Source organism: Eublepharis macularius, chromosome 1, assembly GCF_028583425.1.
Source record: "Eublepharis macularius isolate TG4126 chromosome 1, MPM_Emac_v1.0, whole genome shotgun sequence".
Classification (NCBI taxonomy): domain Eukaryota; kingdom Metazoa; phylum Chordata; class Lepidosauria; order Squamata; family Eublepharidae; genus Eublepharis; species Eublepharis macularius.
In genome coordinates this window covers 20,110,724-20,131,506 of record NC_072790.1, presented here as the reverse complement: position 1 = coordinate 20,131,506, position 20,783 = coordinate 20,110,724, and the positions used below count along the sequence as shown (strand labels likewise).

The 20,783-nt window shown below is 41.5% G+C and overlaps 1 protein-coding gene across 4 annotated transcripts in view; it reads left to right on the top strand.

The window, feature by feature from the left end:
• The window catches only part of COMMD1 (copper metabolism domain containing 1), a 198,284-nt gene that overhangs the window by 159,793 nt on the left and 17,708 nt on the right, over nt 1-20,783 (top strand). For 3 of the 4 annotated variants that reach the window (XM_054995417.1, XM_054995429.1, XM_054995436.1), the window contains one exon: nt 713-2,044. In XM_054995417.1, the coding sequence (XP_054851392.1) occupies nt 713-820 (108 nt within the window). In that variant the 3' untranslated portion in view covers nt 821-2,044. Of the gene's footprint in view, nt 1-712; nt 2,045-20,783 lie in introns of those variants that run through there. The other variant, XR_008598026.1, reaches the window with a different exon arrangement.

The window sequence follows — 20,783 nt, the reverse complement described above, 5'->3', positions numbered from 1 at the left end:
TCACTGCAGACAGCCTGACACTGATCAATCAGTTTCCTAGGCATGGGGGGCAGGGGTGCTTTCTGTAGACCTGCTGCTGCCCCGGAAGTGATGTATTTCCAAACCAAATGAACCGGTTTGTGAACCGGGCAGTTTCATGCTGGTTCATGATTCATGGTTCATGAAACGCGATGAAACAAGAACCTTGACGAACCACCATTTTTCCAGTTCGTGCCCTTCTCTAGTCTGCACCATATGGGTGCTACAATCCCAGCCATTTTGTTATCAGTCCTTTCCCTAATGCAGAATTTGCCTTGTCCGCTGCTTTAGTACAGGGGATCCAAATGTTCACTGAGCAATTCACAGTATCTCTGAGAACCCTTTCCTAATCATACAAAGATATAATAGTCTGGCTTGTTTCCTACATCCATTGAAGCACTCTAGTCTGTAAAAGGCGTCCCACGATCAATCTTCAAGGTTCCATTTGACTTTTTAAAAAACAAACAAACATAGCCCTTGAAAAAGAAATTAACCTGCCTCCCCCCCTTCTAACACTTGTATTATCCCACAGAGATTAGTCCAAAGCATTTCTGCAAAGGAAAAGGTTAATTGGAACCAGCCCCAAGATTTTATTGTCTAAGCCGTCATTCTTTTTTATTTTGTTTTGCTTTACCTAATGCTGGGGGAAAGTGCTCCAAAACTAACATATCCTTCTTCGTTTTTTATGTTGCAGGAATCTGAATTTTTAACTCTGGAGTTCGATGAGATCAAACTAAACCAAATGTTGAAGAAACTTTCAGAGATTGAAGGCAGCATTACTTCCCTGACCCAAGCAACCTAACTTTTGAGCTAAAACATTGTGCATTTTGCAACAAGATTGATTTCAGTAAAGACTGGTAATTATGTTTGGCCAATGTGCTTGCTTTAACAATATTTTAGAGCTTCATCTAATATTGAAATAAAGCAGACAAAATCTAACAATAACTTGGGGTTGAAATATGCAATAGAAGTGTTCGAAGTTAATTTTGTCCATCATAGTAAATTTGGGCTCGATTAAGATAACTAGGTGTAGTTTGCAGGAGGTATTGCTATTGTGCACTTGAAGAGCAGCAGAGAAAGAAGGCTCCCTTGTCTCAAATAAAGAAAAAAGTCATAACAAAATGACCTGAAAGAAATGTCCATAGAATGTGCTATGGAGCGATCAAAGACACAAGCTCAGTTCAGACACTTCCTAATCAAGGGGTGCAGCTAGCATGGGGAACGGGCAGCTGCGTGCCCCATCACCCTTCCTAGGGATGCCAGGTCCCCCTACCCCCAGGGGGGTGGTTGGAGGCCTGACAGCTACCTTTTTTGTTTCTCGCATGCACGCACTGTGTCTGCACGCTCCTGGCCTAGAAGTGACATCATCGTGCCAGGTGGCACGTTGCCTTCCGGGAAGTGACATCATTGTGGAGGCCACATGCCGCCTGGGAGTGCTCCGGCACTCCACAGAGGGCCAAATCAAGCCTGATTCAGCCTGATCCAGCCCTGCGGTGTCCTGATTCGACCCAAATCGGTCTGCTTCAGAGAATGGGAGTGCTCCCGCCCTCCACAGCAGCCCAATTTGGCCCAATTCAGCACAAATCTGTCCCAATTCAGGCTGAATCAGGCCCAAATTGGACTGCTGCAGCACACAGGAGCACACTGTGCCACCTAGGAGCACACCCCGCGAGTGTTCCCTACCCGCTGGCCAGGTAAGCGGGGTGGGAGTGAGGGATTCCCTGCCCCCAGTGGGAGACTGGCAACCCTAACTCTACCATATGCACTATAACATGTGGTGTGTAGTGGAAGGTGTACAAGCCTACGGAGCCAGGTGAGTTCCAGCACTGGCAACATCAAGAGCTCCCATAGCAATTCTTCTGTTACTGTAGTATCCTTTCTGAATATTCTAAATAATTTTGCTTCATGTATTCACTTGTACTTACACATTCACAACTGGAAGCAATTGTCAGACCTTATCAGGAAAGCAAAAATGCAAGTGTACTTTGACTTCCTTTGCCAGTGTTGTAATAAAAGTTCAAAATCCCAGGCTGGAAATAATTCTCCAGTTGCTTATGAAGCCCAAGAAGGGTTCATTTCAGATGAGAGCAAATGAACATCAGAAAGATTTTCAGCATGCATTGCTACATGTCCAGATCAATGCTTTGTTTACGCTACATCCTTCACTAAGGGAAGATACAGGGTATGGGCAAAATATTAAATGAAAATGAGAAGTCTAGGATTTTGCAGAGACTGTGATTGTGTGGCTGGCTTTTAGGCCTAGGCATCTGACCCTGTGTTTTCCGGGATAGTCTCTCGTGCCCGTTACAACATTTTAGCTAATTTGTTTAACAAGCCAAGGGTTTCCCCCCACACACATACCTTATCATGCATAATATTGTCTTTTCTCATTCACCAGAGCTGCCTTAGAAGAAAAATCCCCTAGGGCTACTTTCTCTGGGAATATTTTCCTGCATTTTAGGGATCTTCTAGGAGAGGTGCAGAAAAGAGCCGTGCTTGGTTTGAAATGCATGGCTATATTGGAGCACCCTTGGGGTGGCAGTGCTCTATGCCTGGGACAAGGAACATTTACAGAGGAGGGGAGGGCTATAACAGAGTTCAGTGGGGTCTGTACTGGTTAGGGCTGCCAAATTCTAGGTGGGAGGTGAATCCCACAGGGAACAAAAAAATCAATTTCATGCCATTTATAATACAATGAGTCAATTTATAAGTGCAATTGAAAGTGCAAAGTGCTGACAGTTCATAAATATTCCCACAATATAACAAATTCATAAATATCCATTCACAAATGTCCATACAAGTCCATACAAGGCAACATTTCATATATGAGCATTCTCCAAATAGTCCATAACTTCCGGGTAAATCCTTGATGAAACAGTTTTTTACTTTCTTTCCAGATCTTCTTTCTTATGCATTCAGAAATGTAAAGTAGAAAGGCTTTCCTGCCATGAGGTAAGTTATAAAAACAACAGTCAACCTCACCCCTGCAAAACACTCGTGGGGTGAGTTGTAAAGGCAGCAGTAAATCTCATTTCTGCGTAACCTTCTCCTGTATAACAATAATGAGGTCAGTTGTAAAAGCAGCAGTAAACCTCATTCCTGCATAACCCTCAATCTGTGGCCGGCTGCAAGCAGATTTCGCGCTTGCTTCTTCAGGAGTCTATTTCCAAGCCCCCATGGGGAACACCCCTAAGCACTTAAATCACTCAACCCGGACAAGGCGGCGATGTTTCTTCACGCATAAAGTAGCCTTTCTACTTTACATTTATGAATGCATAAGAAAGAAGATCTGGAAAGAAAGTAAAAAACTGTTTCATCAAGGATTTACCCGGAAGTTATGGACTATTTGGAGAATGCTCATATATGAAATGTTGCCTTGTATGGACTTGTATGGACATTTGTGAATGGATACTTATGAATTTGTTATATTGTGGGAATATTTATGAATTGTCAGCACTTTGCACTTTCAATTGCACTTATAAATTGACTCATTGTATTATAAATGGCATGAAATTGATTTTTTTGTTCCCTGTGGGATTCACCTCCCTCCTTTTTGCATCATAGTTTATTACAGGGATGGCCTAATTCTCTGTAAATTCTAGGTGGGGCCTGGAGATCTCCCAGAATTACACTTGACCTCCAGATCTTCTGGAGAAAATGGCTTATTTGGAGAGCGGACTCTGATTTATACACTACTAATGTCCCTACCCTTCCCAAACCCCACCCTCCCCAGCCATTATCCCCAAATTTCCAGGAATTACCAATCCCTAGCACTGACCCCTTCTTCAGAGAGCCTTCAGATACCCTCCTGAGCCATAGTCCCAGAACCATAGCCAGAATGAGTTGCTTTTTAATTACTTGCTTGTCCATCTAAGGTAGAAGGTGCCCTGATTCTTCCTGTTTAGTTTAGCTCTGTACACTCTGCCTCTGGAGTAAAATGATATTAAAGTGCTTCTATGGGAATATTGATGGGAGCGTACAATACTGTCGCGCCACAATTAATAGGAAAGGTGCATTCAGTGTTTGTAAAGGTGCCAGGGCTATTATGTTTAGAAAGCAAAGTAACTGAATTCTAAGGAGGTATTTCTTCAAACTAGATTCAATGTGAAAAAATTCTCATAAATGAATATCCTGCACAGTCCTTCCTTCCTTTCTATTATATACATGCAAAATCTCAAAGACCTTTGGGGAAGAAGCCACCAGTAAGCAAATCCGAGTAGAAACTGCCCTGCTTACACTCCTATGGCTTAGTCCCAGAATTAGAGCCCTCCCCCTTTTGGGAATGGGTGTATGGTGTCTCCAGAGAAAGAGCAAGAGAGACAGGATGGATGGGGGGGGGCGGTGAAGGTGGGGAAAAGGGAGCAAAGTCTTCTTTGAGCAGGACTTGAAGGAGGGGAAGGGAGCTGAAACAGGGCAGGAAGGCCTAAGTTTAGGATGTAGAGGGTGGGAACACACAAAAGCAAAGCAAGAAGTAGCATTTTGCAGGTATACAGATATGCCTTGCGCTGTCTTTTGCAATGTACCTTGAAATGTTCCTGCATTATCTGTTACGGCAGTTGACCTGATATACCTTCTCCAAGTGGCTTTTTCAGCTTTTCCCTCGCAGGAAGAGCAGGGTATCATTTTTTGCCCTGTCTCCTTCAGCAGGGCAGTATCGCTCCCATGTTCCAATTTGCACTTGCATGAAGCATGGTGGCTGAACCCCTCTTGCCCCATCTTTTTTTTTTTATAAAGAAATTTATTGGGTAGGTTAACATACATTTCACAGATTACATATTACATCTTTTTCTTTTTTAACTAGTACTAATTGTCTTACATTTATCAATTCAAATACACATTTCCCACCCTCCCTCCCCCTTTTACCCTAACAGCACTAAAACCTTTTTAAATCTTATCATTTCCTTCTAATATTTGTCCCAGTTTTCAAAGGTAAAGTTCTTACATAGTTTTTAGTTCTGTTATCATATACATATTAATAACTATCCATAGACCATAGTTGTCCTTTTACATCCCACTTATTTTCCAAATACTCTTTAAATTTTTCCCAGTCCTTTAAAAATTCATTTGAGCTTTGTTCTTTCAATTTTCTTGTCATCTCCACCATGTACAACAGTTTTTGTATCCAATCCTCGATTTCTGGTATCTCCTCTTGCTTCCAGTATTGCGCATATAATAATCTTGCTGCCACCAACATGTAATACAATAATGTCCTGTCCAGCACATTAACTTTTTCCATATTAAGCCCTAACATTTCAGGGGATTTTGACAAATTACCTTTCATAATTATCAACATTTCCGCATATATCTTAGACCAAAATTGCTTAGCTTTATCCACCACATATGATAGAAAGAGCCTTCATGTTGTTTACATTTCCAACATTTGTTTGACAGAACGTTACTCATATTTGCTAATTTTTTCGGTGTTAAATACCATCTATACATCATCTTATATCCATTCTCTTTTAAATTAACACATGTAGATATTTTCATAGTATTTTTCCACAGGTATTCCCATGCCTCCATTGTAATCTCTATTAAAATTTAATGCCCATTTCACCATTTGTGTCTTAACCGTTTCATCTTCTGTGTACCATTTCAGTAACAATTTGTAAAGCTTAGAAATTATTTTTGTTCCCTCTCCAAGTAAAAGTTCTTCTAGCTCTGAATTTCTAGTTCTGAAACCTACTTTTCTTTTATCTACTTCAAATAAGTCTTTAATTTGTCAGTATTGTAACCATCCATATTTAAAAGGTAAGTCTTCTTCATTTTAACAATGTCTCTTTCTATCAACAATAATTCCTTATATGTTATCCAGTCTTCTCCTTGATAGTCTGTATGTGGTTTTATCACCTCTGCCGGCACGATCCACATAGGCCTTTTCTCTTCTATATATTTTTTGTATTTTTGCCAAACCAAAAAAATATTTCTCCTTACAAAGTGGTGTTGAAACATACCATCCATTTTATATTTCTCATAACATAAGTATGCATGCCAACCAAACAAATTGTTATGACCCTCCAAAGTTAACAGCTTGTAGTTGGATAAATTTACCCAGTCTCTTAACCATGTTAAACATATTGCTTCATGATATAGTCTCAAATTTGGTAGTTGTAATCCGCCCCTTTCTTTTGCATCATATAACACTTTCATCTTAACTCTTGGCTTTTTCCCTGCCCACACAAACTCTGATAATTTCCTTTGCCATTTATCAAAGTGCTTTTTGTCTTTTACAATTGGGATAGTTTGCAACAAAAACATCACTCTTGGTAACACATTCATTTTTACAACTGATACGCCTCAACAGCGACAAATTCAATTTGTTCCACTTTACCATGTCTCTTTCTAATTGTGACCACAGTTTTTCATAATTATTCTTAAATAAATCTATATTTTTCATTGTTAATTCTATTCCCAAATATTTTGTTTTTTGAACCACTTCACACTCCGTAGCATTCATTAACTCCACTTGTTTCTTTTTTGTCATATTTTTACAGAGCAATTTAGATTTTGCTTTGTTAATATAGAAACCTGCCAGGTCTCCAAATTCTTTAATCTTATTTAATAATAACGGTAATGTCTGGACTGGGTCTTCAATAATAAACATCACATCATCTGCAAATGCTCTGAATTTATAAGAGAAACCTTTAAGTCTTATGCCCTTAATACTATAATCTTCTCTTATCTGTCTTAGCAGTATTTCCAAAACCATAACAAACAACAAAGGTGAAAGTGGACATCCTTGTCTTGTACCTTTTCTTACCTCAAATTTTTCTGTTAAGTCATTATTTATACATAGTGTCGCTTTTTGATCCTTGTAGATAGCTTTTATGGCTTCTATAAATTCTTGCCCTAGTCCCATCTTTTCCATTGTTAAAAACATAAAATCCTAATTTAAATTGTCAAAAGCCTTCTCTGCATCTGTGAACAAAAAGCCCACCTCCTTTTCAGGATGCTTATCATAATATTCTATAGCGTCCGTAACAACTCTCAAATTATCTCTTATTTGCCTATTAGGTAAGAACCCGGCTTGTTCTTCTCCCACAAAGTCCATTAAAAATATCTTCAGCCTTTCCGCTAAAACTCTCGCGAAAATTTTATAATCATTGTTTAACAGAGAGATGGGCCTATAACGTTTAACATCTGTTAAATCTTGTGTCTCCTTTGGGATCAATGAGATATTTGCTTCATTCCATGTGTTTGGTAGTCCTTCTTTAACTCCAGTTCCTTTTTGATTATTTTCTCTTGGATCTCCTGGTATTTCTTTTCCCTATTTTTTCTTTCTTTGCTATTCAAGGTGATCAGGTTTCCCCTGATCACTGCTTTGTAAGCATCCCAAACCGTATGTATTGGCACCTCTTTCCCCAAGTTATATTGAAAAAAATACTTTGTTTCCTTTTGAATATAGTCCACATTCTCTTGACTCTGAAATAAATCTTAATTCAATCTCCATCTAAATTTTCTGTATCCCGTTGAAGCTTTCTACATCATCGGATTATGGTCAGAACTCACCTTTGGCATCACCTCTATTTTTTTTGTCAATAAACTTATGTCCTTTGTAGTCCAAATCATATCTATTCTTGAAAAAGACTGATGTCTTGCAGAATAGTAAGTAAAGTCTTTTAGCTTGGGGTTCCATTTTCTCCAAATATCTTCCATATTTTCCTGCTTTACTAAATCAAAAAAAGGTTTGAGTAGTTTCCCTACTTGTCTTTGTATTTTCTTTTGCTGTTTGTCTAATTGCAAATTAACAACTCCATTAAAATCTCCCATCATCATTATCTGATCATATGAATATTGATCTAAATTTTGAATTATTTCTTTATAGAAACCATCCTTAGCACCATTAGATGCATATACTCCTAAAACCAAAGTTTTCTTGGAGTTCAACATTATTTCTACCGCCAAATATCTTCCATCTTTATCTCTGAAAATCATTTTAGGGTCTAATTCTTGCTTTACATATATCACAATCCCTCTTTTCTTTTCTTTTTGCAGATGCCAAAAATTCTTTTCCCAACAATCCGTTTTTTAAGAATTTCTTATCCTGTTCTTTAATATGTGTTTCTCGTAAGCATATAATATTACATTTTTGCTTCTTTAGCCAATGAAAAATTAATCTGCATTTCTGGGGTGAATTCAGTCCATTAACATTCCAAGAAATCAATTTGTACTCCATAGTATTACTTTTTGTTAGCTCCTGCAAAGTCTTTTCAGTTATCTATTAGGAACATTGTCATTTCCTGCTTTGTCTTAATGCTGACTCTTGTAGATTGAAAGTAGAAACTCAGACCTTCTTGTATTTCCCATCTGTACCTAATGCCTTTCTCTCTCAACTTTTCTGTCAGTTCTCTATATTTCTTGCGTTCTTGCAATATCTTCCTGGGTAGTTCTTTCATAATTCTGATTCTACTCCCTTCTATTTCCAGAGGATCTGCATAGTGCTTTCTCAAAATTTCTTCTTTAATTCTTTTAGTTGTCAATTGTACAATTACATCTCTCGGTAAATTCTTCTGTTGTGCATAGACGGAGTTCACTCTGTATACCAAATCCAAATTTACATCTATCTCCTCTGGTTGTTTCCCTAAGAACTCTGCCAGTACGCCCACTATTTGTTCTTGTACATTTTGCATTGCAGACTCAGGAACTCCCCTAAATCTCAGCTGGTTCTCCGTCACTTTGCGTTCCATCACTGCCACACGCTCTTGAAGTTTTTGATTTTCTTCTTTTAAGTTACTGGTCTTTTGCTCCACCTCTTGTACTGTTTGCGTTGTTGATTGCAGGTCCTTTTTCATTTCCTCTATATTCTTGGTTAACTCTGTCACCTCTGCCTTTATCAACGCTTTCATGTATTTAGTCAATTTTTCAAAATTTTCTTCCATCTTTTGGCATATTTCCTTATTACCTTCCAACATTTTCTTCTCTAACGCATCCATCGCGGTCTGCCATTCTTGCTTCTCCTTTTCTGCTTTTTTTGCCATCCTTGGACTGACCTTGGCACCGCTCCAAGTCGCAGCTCTATTTCTTAGCTCCGTCTTTAAAGTTGACCGTGTTTTCTTGTTTTATCTCGTCAATCAGTGTCCTCTTAGTCCAATCGTTTGTCTTATTTTCTTATTTCCTTTTTCTTATTTCTTATTTTAATAATTTCTTAAAATTGACCTCACCAAGATGTCGGGCACAATTTCTCTATGGTAAATTCACTTCTCTACTTCCCTTCCAAAAATGGCGGCTGATCACTTCCTGTTCTCTCACCTCCACAATCTCATGATATTCCTCCACTTCCTCTTCCGTCATCTCACCACTTCCTTAACAACATCCGGTAGTAACTCCTCTCTAGGCAGGAATTCACAGTCCTCTATTTCTTTCTCAGTTTCGCGATGTTTGCTCCGCTTTTTCTTCCACGCTCCCTCCCCTTTCTCGCTGTCGTTATCAACAGAGAAACCACAGGTATGCGTAAACAATCTTATTTTTCCTTCTTTAACGCCTTAATTTACACCAAATTCTCTTAAATTTCTCTTAACTTCCTTCTTCTGCTTATCTGCAACCACCTCCGTAGATTACTTTAACTTTTTAATGTCTTTTTTCCTTTTATTTTTTAGTCCCGAAAATAGATAGCCATCTTTACCTTTTTTGTTCTTTTTGAGTTGTTCGTGCTGCTTGCGTTCAAAGTTGATCACATTCAGATATTGAAACCTGGATTCTGGCGGCCTTATGCCAAATATTGACTCAAAAAGAGCTCTGCAGAGATCGTAGCTTGCCCGTTGCAGAGGGGACCTCAAGGTGCTGGGAGAAATCCTTTATTCAGGGCTCCTCCTGGCACCGAGATCACACACTCTCAGGGTCTTGTAGCATCCTAGCTCCTCTCCTGCCTGGAGAGGAGTGGCAGCAGGTATCCAGTGTACCTGACCTGCCCAAACAGAGACTCTCGATCGCTCAGCTCGCTGAACAACTTCAGGTCGCCATCATTCCAGACCAGAAGTCCCCCTCTTGCCCCATCTTACATGAAAGAATGCAACTGCGGTTGTGTAGACATGCCTGTGCTTATGCCATAATTTTGTTGCAGCACATTTGGACAGGGAATTCGGTTTGGGGTTTTTTAAGGGGAACAAAGAGCATTATTCTTGCTTGCAACAAACAACTTGACAGAGAGGGAAATCTCTGCAGCGAAAGACTCGTTGAATAAGATTTCTAGCAGTTAAGGGCAATGCTTCCTTGTCCTTTCCCTTGTGATTTATAGAATAAACGAGGCCAAACAGGAAAGCGGGCGAGTGGGGTGATTTTGCACAATTTAGACTTTCTAGAACTTTGGCTTCTTCGGTGCTGTGTTTTGAGTTGTACAAGGTAAGCTTGGAGCTGAAATTAAGGGATAAAGCAGCACAGAGGAGATGTGAATGCTCGGCTTCCTCTGCCTTGTGCTGCTGCTCCTGGGCAAGAAGTGCCGGTGTGGATGGGCAGTTCCTAGCACCTTGTTCTTGGATCCCAGGAGCTGGGAGCATGTTCGGTGGGAGGCCTCTTGCCCATCTTTGCCCTCCAGCATCACAACTATTTTCAATTTCCTATTATACAAAACAGAGTTGCACTTCACCGTCACAAATGTTTTTATAAAACAGCATTAAAGTTGTGTGATCTTGCCATGCCCGGAATCAAGGCCACCAAAATCAGAGCTGGCAGTCCAGCAGATGGTGTGACCTTGGCTGCTTTTTCTTACCTCCACTGCAATTGGGTTTCAGTTAATTAATTTAGAGGGGTTTCTCTACAGGGGGCAGACACAACTTGCTTTTAAATATACGCTGATAGGGTCTTAGTGAAGAGTGAATGACTGGAAAAAGATCTTGAGGTCGAGGTAGACAGCTTGATGAAATGTGTACAGCAGTGGTGAAAAGGGCAAATTCTGTGCAAGGAGAAAGCCAGAAAGCTAATAACATAACATCCCTGAATAGATCACTGGAGTGGCTGCATTTGGAATACACTGTGCAGTTCTGGTTGCTGTATCTCAAAAAGGATATTGTATCCCTAGAAAAAGTATCAATAAGGGGTTGGCGCATTTTCGAAACAAGGGAATATTTGGAGCTTTTTAGTTTAGAGAAAGGACAACTAAGAAAGGCATGATACAAGATTATAAAAATTTTCATGGGATAGAGAAAGTGGCTAAAGAGAACTTTTTATTCCCTCTTTCATAATACTAGAATCCAAGAAACTGATGAGCAGGAGATTCTGGAAGTACTTCTTCATTCAACAAAGTTTGTGAAATTCACTTCCACAAGACACTAGTGCTGGCCTATGATTCAGTTGGCAAATAGGTCCATAAATGGCTACTATCCATGATTACTCCATATTCATAGATAGTATACTTCTGGAAGGCATGAATAACTATTGCTTTGGCATATGTGGCTGGCTTGAGTCCTTCAAGAAACATCTGGTTGGCCACTGTTGCCCTCTACAAATGACATTGCATGCAATGATATCAATGTGCATCAAGGGGAGCAGACATGAATACTGACCCTGCTGCCCACCTATGCATGAACACCAACTCATGATGAGCTCAAGGTTTATGCACATATATTCTGCCCCTGACTGGGAATGCTCCGTGTCACAGGAAGGGAACCTGTGCATGTAGACTGCATGCTCACAAGCTGGCAATAATGTATATGTGGACCCTACGACCTCTGTGCTCACTGATTGCAATGCATCTGTAGAGATTCTGTGTGCAACAGGATGCTGGACTCGTTGGCATCATCCCACTTGACTGCTCTTATGTTCTCGTGTTCTTTTATTCTACTGTAAAAAAAGAGGGGGGAAGGATTCACGGAAGTGCACAATTTAAATAACCTCCATCATTTTAGTGAAGTGGATGGGGAAATGTGTAAATGGAAGTTGAAAGGAAACAAACACAAGGCAGATGTCAGAAAATACCATTTTACACGTAGAAAAATAACTGAAATGTCTTGCTGAGACAAGCATGTCAGTATCACTTAAGAAATAAATGGCCTGTTTCTGAAGTACATGCAGGAGATGGACTTCTGTAAATGGGTTCCTGTTATCCTTAGAAGTTGGGCGTGGTTAGCAGTGCAATGAAAGTCCTTTCACTTAATGTGTTTGTTCAACATTCCCTCCATAAGTTCGTTTGTAAATCCAATAACAATATTGAAGTCTGAGCAATGAGATTGGATCCAGGCAGCTTTTCCATTGAATCTCAATCCTCTTCCTTACTGCATCCTCCATTCCACATATTCTTCTTCCATGTAGGTCTCAAGATTCTCGTTGCTGCTTTTTGGGGGTGGTCAAAAGTGACTCCCCCATCCCCCCATTTTCACCAGCAGTAAAACTTATTTGGAGGTTTTTAAGCAGAGGCTAGATGGCCATCTGACAGCAATGTTGATTCTGTGAAGCTAGGCAGGTCATGAGAGGGAGAGCAGGAAGGGTTACATCAGTGCCTAGTTCTCATGGCCCCTTCTTACACACCCAGGGTAAGGCCAATCACCACTTCAGGTTCTGGAAGCAATTTTTCCCAGGCCAGTTTGGCTAGGGATCCTGATGGTGTTTTGCCATCTTCTGGACATGGAGCAGGAGTCACTGGGGGTGTGGGGCGGAGGTAGTTGTAAATTTCCTGCATTGGGCAGGAAGTTAGACTAGATGACCTTGGAGATCCCTTACAACCCTATGATTCTATGATCCAACCCACTGGAACAAAATTTGATACATTTGGTCATTTTGCATTTCGTTTCTGATCACCAGCTCATCCTCTCTTATCTGCTTGCAAAGGGGAGGGGGAGGATGCAAAATATATTGCTATTAATTTGTCCCTTCAAGATCAAAATGAAAGCTGGTGGCACACTCAGCACAACATTCTCTCCATCTCAACAACTGCATGCATCGGGTGGAGGGTGTGGGGGGAAACTATGCAAAATCTGTTTCTTTCATCTCACCCTTCAATGTGCTCAGGATGGCATGCCTGATTCCCCCTTCCCGATTTTGTTTTCACAGCAACGCTGTGAGATGGGTTATGAGTATGACTAGTCCATATGGAACTATGTGACAGATCTGAACCTGAGTCACCCAGATCGTATGCCAACACTAACCACTACACTACCCTGCCTTTCAAGTCAGTGTTTGAGTCCAGTGAACTGAAAAGCAGGATTTAAAAAACAGTTTCATAAATATCTGCTTCTTGCTCTTCGAACACTATCCCTTCCTGATCCTCCCCTCCCACCCACTGCACAAGGTATGACTTGTTATGAGAATCTTCTGGTCACTGCTTGTATCCCTGACACTTACAAAGTAACAAAGGGATGTTAACAGATCACATCCCCTTGCTCTGTTCTGAAGAGAAGGCTAATGGCCAATTCATACAAACAACGCTCACCTTGCCAGCACTGTGCTGATGAAGCAGCTTTTTCACCTGCGGCAGTGGCTCGAGCGAGTAGCGGTGATTTCTAATTTATATCTATGCAGCAACCCTACCGAGTATAAAAATAAGTGGCATGCTTAAACATTGCTTTGATGCTACATGCATCTGCTTTGTGATCAATTAAGTCACCCTGTAAATAAAAGAACTTGAATAGCATTTGCCTCATAGGCATTGTTCCCATTTGAATAGTAGGTGCGGCTGCACTTTCCAGAAAGTCGACAATTCTGGCAGGGAGAGGAAACCTGTAATGAGCCGGAGGTTCCATTTCAATCCCTGCTGCTTTTACGGCAGTTGATCTGCTAACACCTCAGAGCTGCCACCAGAACTTATGAAGGGTTCGATCGAGTGCAAAAATCTCACAGTTCAGCTTGGCAGAAAACTCTGATGGCTTTTAAAGAAACAATGCAATACCTTGAACAAGATTTGAGTCCAGTACCACTTTAAAAACCAACAAGATTCCCAGGGTCTAAGATCCCTTTGTTAGATACTTTGCAGTATTCTGATTTCACATGCACATCTTGAATTTGGCAGTTGTGAAATCTAATAAACACCCTATGCATAAAACTGTGGCCTTTTTCCCCCCTTTGTGGCAATTTTACTTAATCTGTTTTAATTGACTAATGCCAATTGTCAGTCAGTCAGTATTATGGTCCACAAGCCACACAGAAGCAGAACAAAGACTAGTTAATTACCTAAAATTATATCTCGGTATGTATCATTCATCATAGTACATCAGACAATGAAAAGAGTTAGAGATTATCGGAGAAAATTATACACAAGACAATATCTTGGCCTGTATTTTCATAGCAAAGGACAGAAAGGCCATTTTCACGCTGCTTACCAGCCACAGAACATCGCGCCAAGCTCCCGGAATGACAGTATCTTCCTGGTACAATTTCACATGAGAATTTCTTGCATGAAATTGTGCCAGGAAGACGCTGTCATTCCGGGAGCTTGGTGCGATGTTCCATGGCTGGTAAGCAGCGTGAAAATGGCCAAAGTTTGCTACTAGTACAGTGATTCTTTGGTCAACCCCAGCCAATAACATTTTTAAGAGCATTTTCTCAGAAAACAGTTTTTTTATCAGTCAAAACCAGTTCCAGTAAATCTGGGTGTGCTTGAATATATAATCTACAATGAAATAATACATGAGCCATTGATTCAATCAAATTATCAGAGCAGGGACAAAAGCTATGACTGACTGGAATATTTCCCTATTTTGCTGCAGAATCAAAGAACAGTAAAAGACTTTAATTTTTTAATCAGTAAGGATTCAGGGGCAATATCTAAGCTTCAGACTTTAAGTTTGTCTGAAGCTTAGACATTGCCCCTGAACCCTTACTGTAATTTTCAGTTTTTCTATGGAGGAACCCACCTTGTGATTTATTCATCCAATCACTCATTTCCTTGGGTTGCTTCCAAGTGACTATTACCGTACCTCTTCTTCTTCCTAACAGATTAGGCATGACAAAAACATGGGGACAACCTGGACTTGAGCCATTCAGAGGTTGATTGAGGCCTTGGGAGTATACCCATCATTTTGCATTTTCAATAGGTTAAGTAAACCATGGGGGTAATTTTGTCTGCAGGGTGAATTTTTTAACCTTGATTTTTTTAAAAAAAGGTTTTACTAAGTGAAGCTCTGCGTACTCTTTTAGGAAGCAATCCTTAACAGGTCTGCTCAGAAGTAAGTCCCCTTTTATTCAAGGAGGCTTAATTCCAGGAAACTGTTTATAGGTTTGCTACCTAACAGTGCAATCCTAAGAAGAGTTACTCCAGTCTAAGCCCATCGAAATCAGATTGGCATAACTCTGCTTAAGTTTCCTAGCATGTTTTATTCTGATGATCTTCTGACTTCTGTTGGCTTGCCTAGTGCATTTTTATTTTAGCAGGGTAATTTTTCACTTCTGTTTCTACTAGTGGAATGTGCCCCTTTAAAGTTGTAGATGATTATGGAAAGGATATATTTACAAAGTTGCTGAAATGATTACCATAACCCTGCTTTAATGTGCAGTTTAGATGGGGATATTTATTGCTTGCATTTTTTCCCCTAAGTCCTAATTGTCTTTTGGATCAACTACTGGAAATGCTAAAGGATTTCAACTTGAGTGAATCTGATGCACATTCACGGTCATTTCTTTCCTGAACTTTCCCCTGCTTTTTTTTTTTTTTTTGCTGCTTCCAAGAATTTTTGTGTTACTGTGTGTTAAATATTTAGAAGAGGATAGCTTAGTTTAGCTGAGGAGAGTTATGGCTATTTAAACAGAGGGCCTTTTAAGGAGATGATTTCGTGTCGCAATCACACACCTCTGTAGCTCAGTGAGCCTTTCCAGCAGCAACTTGGAACAGATTCTCTTGCACAAAGTTTAGAATGAATGGTCCCTTCTTGCTGGTTCTGAACATCCAATTTTAAATTAAATGGTTGAGAAGATAACATGACCCTAGCTCTAAACAACTGGCTCAAACAGAAATCCAAGATGCATCCCACGGCTATTTTTCTGTAAATGAGACTTATTCTTCTAAAGAGAAGATGCTGAGCACAAACAAGATCACAGCCAAGTCTTGTTTGTGGACTTCTGGAGACGGCTGGCTGGCTGATGTCAGAATAATTGCTAGATGGATCCAGTGATCTAACAAAGACCCTTCATCGTGTGGTGATGTTGATGAAGGCTTCACTGGAGCACGTTGTGCCTCATGAAAGATGTCAATATCTTCCCCATGGAACCTGAACGAGACAGTTTTCTTTCGCAAGCTGATGCTTCAAGTTACTTGCTGGGATGCTTATCTCTCTTTGCTTGTGGCGAGCCTCTCCAATATCTCCTTAGAATGGGATGCTGGGCTATGTACACATGGCTGATCTAAGCTTTAGGCTGATCCTGCTTTAGGCTGATCCTGCACTGGGTAGGGGGTTGGACTAGATGGTCTGTATGGCCCCTTCCAACTCTATGATTCTATGAAGCAAGCACTTCAGCCATCTGCTTGACAAGGAAGCTTGAAGGATTCCCAAGTTATTCATATCTGTTTATCAGTTAGATGTTTATCCTGCTCTTCTTCCAAAGGCAGCATACGCTGCTCTCCTCCATTTTATCCTCAGTAACAACCCTGCAAAGTAGGTCAGGCTGAGAGAGAACAATTGGCCCCCAGGTCCCCCAGTGGGCTTCAACACTGAGTGGAGATGAGGGCCTACTTTCTTCAGTCCTCATTCCACCCACTGTAACCACTATACAACTCTGTCTCTTGTATCAATCCACTGCTCTTTGTGCTTATGGACTGCAAGAAAGTAGAAGGACAAAGAGAAAGCATCTCAGAAAAAAAGTATGACATAGTGGTGATTTAATTTTGCTGGATGAAGAGTTGTATAAAACTTGTGTCTTTTGAGGCCAGCATGGCAACAACTGTATTATACCAAGTTAACTATTTTAACAAGCACATTATCTCCTAAAGGAGGATGAAAAGCAATGAAAAGGAGGTAATTAAGGCTGAAAAAGCAAAGCTGAGGAGGAAAAGCTCTGGCCTGGTCTATAGAAATCATTTTCCACTACCAAACACTCTCTCACAATCCAACACATCCAGGGCACCTAATGTCAGGCTATGGATGAGAGGCTATGGTAGATAGATCCCTGTACCACTGCAACAAGAAATCCAGGCTCTTGGTTAAATGGCTTTATTCAGAAATCAGACCATTTCCACAGATATGTCCATAGAATTACTCAGAAGTAAGGTAAGCATCTAAGCAGTAAGAACAGGTTGACAGGAATGGTAACCTGTGGGGAAATACTTCCTCTTAACACACATGTTTGCTCCTTCCCCCTCCCAACAGTAAAACGGGACTTTTGGTGCGAACTCATCCTGAGCACGTTTCACATATTTGTACTATCAAGTCCAGCCACTGAGAAAGCAAGAGATCAAAGCTGAGACATAGCAGTGCATGGGAGTGAGCAGAGTGTACAAGGTCAGAAGCACTGAGAGTTTTTACAGTCCGTTAGATAAGACACCTGGAGCTTCAATAAGCCTGTGAAAGGAAACAGTTATGGCATTAGCAATATGACATCAAGTTATAGCATGAAACATTGGTTCAGAAGCAACAGGTCAGCAAACAACAGGTCAGCATGGGGCACAGACATGACACCTATAATCACTCGACAGAGATTAGTTACTCCTTAATTTCTTTTAACTTCTTTGCCATACCTGACCGAATTTCCTATCCTTTACTGTGGTGTCTGTGGGGTTAATTCAGAATTCCAAATGTGAGTTCCCAGCTGGTGTGGTATAGTGTGCGGGCTCTCAGAAATCTAGCGTTCAAATTTCTGCTTTGCTTTGAAGCTCTCTGTGTGACTTTAAGCCAATGTTGCGGCAAGCTCAGTGTTTGCATTATTGCTTCACCACCAATCCAACAGTTGGCCCACCTGAAATAGAGGCCAGAAGCCAGGAGGAATGTTATGCACTGAACAGCCTTACTTTGTTGTAGAAGCAGCAGCATGAGGACTGCAAACAAGAGACAAACCTCAGACAGCTGCTGAAGGTGCGTTGAAGGAAGCTGAAGAGAAAACTATGGCCATTTTCACACTGCTTATCGGCCATGGAACGTCACGCCAAGCTCCCGAAACGACAGTGTCTTCCTGGCTCAATTTCACATGAGAAGTTCTCTTGCGAAATCGCACCAGGAAGATGCTGTCGTTCCGGGAGCTTGGCGTGATGTTCCGAGGCCAGTAAGCAGTGTGAAAATGGCCTATAAGTGAAGGGGCTAGAAAGTAGTGTTCTTCACATTACACAAGTTCTGTAAGAAAGAACCTATGCACATTCAGTTTACAAATGAAACCAAGAACCAGGGCTTGGATGAATTTGAGGTTTATATTACATGTTCAGCTGTACATGTGTCCAGTGCGACGTATTACTCAACACATGTATAAAGAAAAGTCAAGTGTACGTCGTTCATGGATCATGTATGCATTTTCTGTAGATTGTGAACAGGCCTAGAGAGGGATGCAGAAATGAAGCCTGATAGAAATGCCGCAACCCAGCATGCAACAATAGCAGCATTGGAGGGACACGGGGCAGCCCAGCGAATCAAGACACTGATTGGCATCCTGCTTACCTGATCCTTTGGCATCTTATTGGTTCCTTGGAGGAGAATAAACCAGCCCTCATCATAGTCGGTCATTATTCAGGCTCACCCATAGAGCCCCGTGGCGCAGAGTGGTAAGCTGCAATACTGCAGCCCAAGCTCTGCTCAGTCACGACCTGAGTTCGATCCTTGCGGAGGCCGGGTTCAAGTAGTCGGCTCAAGGTTGACTCAGCCTTCCATCCTTCTGAGATCGGTAAAATGAGTACCCAGTTTCCTGGGGGTAAAGTGTAGATGACTGGGGAAGGCAATGGCAAACCACCCCGCAACAAAAGTCTGCCAAGAAAACATTGTGATGCGACGTCCCCCCATGGGTCAGTAATGACTCAGTGCTTGCACAGGGGACAACCTTTACCTTTACCTTACGCATAGGGGTAGCATCAAGAGTGCCCAATTTACAGCGTGCATCCCAAATCCCGGCCAGTTCCACCTGCCATATTGTGTTGCTTTGTGTTGCTGAGAGCAGGGTCAGGCAAAGATGAGTAATTTCTCAAATCAAACTGGGAGCCAAGGGGTGTGTGGTTACAGTTCTGTCTCTATGCTCATTCATGCCTTCTGTATCCAGACAGACCCTTCCACAAATGCCAAAACACTATCATCGTTGGTTGCCAAGCCAATAGTGGACACCAGAATATGCTTCTGAAGAACTACATGTCCCCCTTGAATTTATGTATGTAGATATTTATACCCCATTGTTTCTCCCCAGTGCGGACTCAAAGCAGCTTACATCATTCTCCTGTTCTCCATTTTATCTTTATAACAATTTTGTGAGATAGGTTAAGCTGATAAAGCAAGCTTTCATGGCAGAGTGGGGATTTGAACCTGGGCCTCCCTGGTCTTAGTCCAACACTTGAACCTCTACCCTCACAGAGTAGAGGTTAGAGTTCTCCCCAACTAAAGGTGTAGCATCCTTAATACAAGACATCCCTCATTCTGTCATGCACACAGTGTACACCTCCAGTCACTACTGGCTGCATTATGCGCCAACTATTTTTTATTTGCAGCTGGAGTAGGGTTGCCAGGTCCAGGTTGGGAAATTCCTGGAGATTCTGGGGGTGGAGCCTTGAGAGGGTGGGGTTTGGGGAGGGGAGAGGCCTCCGCTGGGTACACTGCCATAGAGTTCACCCTTTATAGCAGCCATTTTCTGGAGGGGAACTGATTTCTGTCACATGGAGATCAGTTGTAATTCCAGGAGATCTCCAGCTACCACCTGGAGGCTGGTAACCCTAAGCTGGAGGTAGGTTAGGCTGCTATAGTGAGACTAGGCCAAGATCACCCAGTAAGCTTCCATGGCAGACTGGGGATTCAAACCTCAGATCCTAGTCTAGTGCTCTAACCACTACACCACACTGGCCATAATGCAGTGGAAGGCTTAAGTAGTCACCCTACACCCACGAGAAAGCCTCTCATAAGGTGCCCCCTCCTCTCTTCTTTGGAGACACGGCTTGTCTGGGTGCAGAAAAATCCCCCCTAAACTTTGCACATCAGGTGGACACCAGAGGCTGCATAAAGACAGAGCTATGACCAAGGCAGGTTTAGGAGCAGATCAGCTTTCATGCTTGACTTCTCTCATCACTCATTGTCTGTGCTGCTCTCATCCAAAGGTTTGCATTGACAAAAACACAATGGTATGCTACTGATTGCTGGGAAGCTTTTTTTTGTTCTAGCGAACCTGTGATGGATAAAGTGACACAAGCCTAGAATGGATGGTAAGACACATTCTAATGGAAATGTTTATGAATTCATCTCAATCCAAGAGTGAGTCATTTCACCCTCCCTACTGCTTCTTTTCCATGACTTGGATGATCTGATTATCTCTTCCCAGATATGGTCCCCAGGATCCTGATTACAATTTTAATTTGCACATAAAGGTATCGTCTGTGAATTAAGCCAGGTGGCTTAATCTACCTTCATCTGGGGGATACAACCCCTGGCTCATATGCCAAATAGTGGCACACAAGGCTGGTTCTTCATCCCGCGGATCAAGGCGAGTCCCCGAGGCCCAGGCAGGGTTCAGCCTGCTTATATTGCAGCATTCCCCAACATAGTGGTGGTGCGTGCTGTGGCCAGTGTGTTTCTTGGTGCCCTCTTGTTCTTTCTCCAAAGTTTCTCAGCAAAACAAAGAGCCCATCCCATCTTTTCTCCACTCCATTGGGGCTTCAGAAGGTGCTTCAAAAGAACACAGGAGAAAAGTCAGAAAGCTCCTGTTCAGAAACAGCTGCTTCCAAGATGCTACTG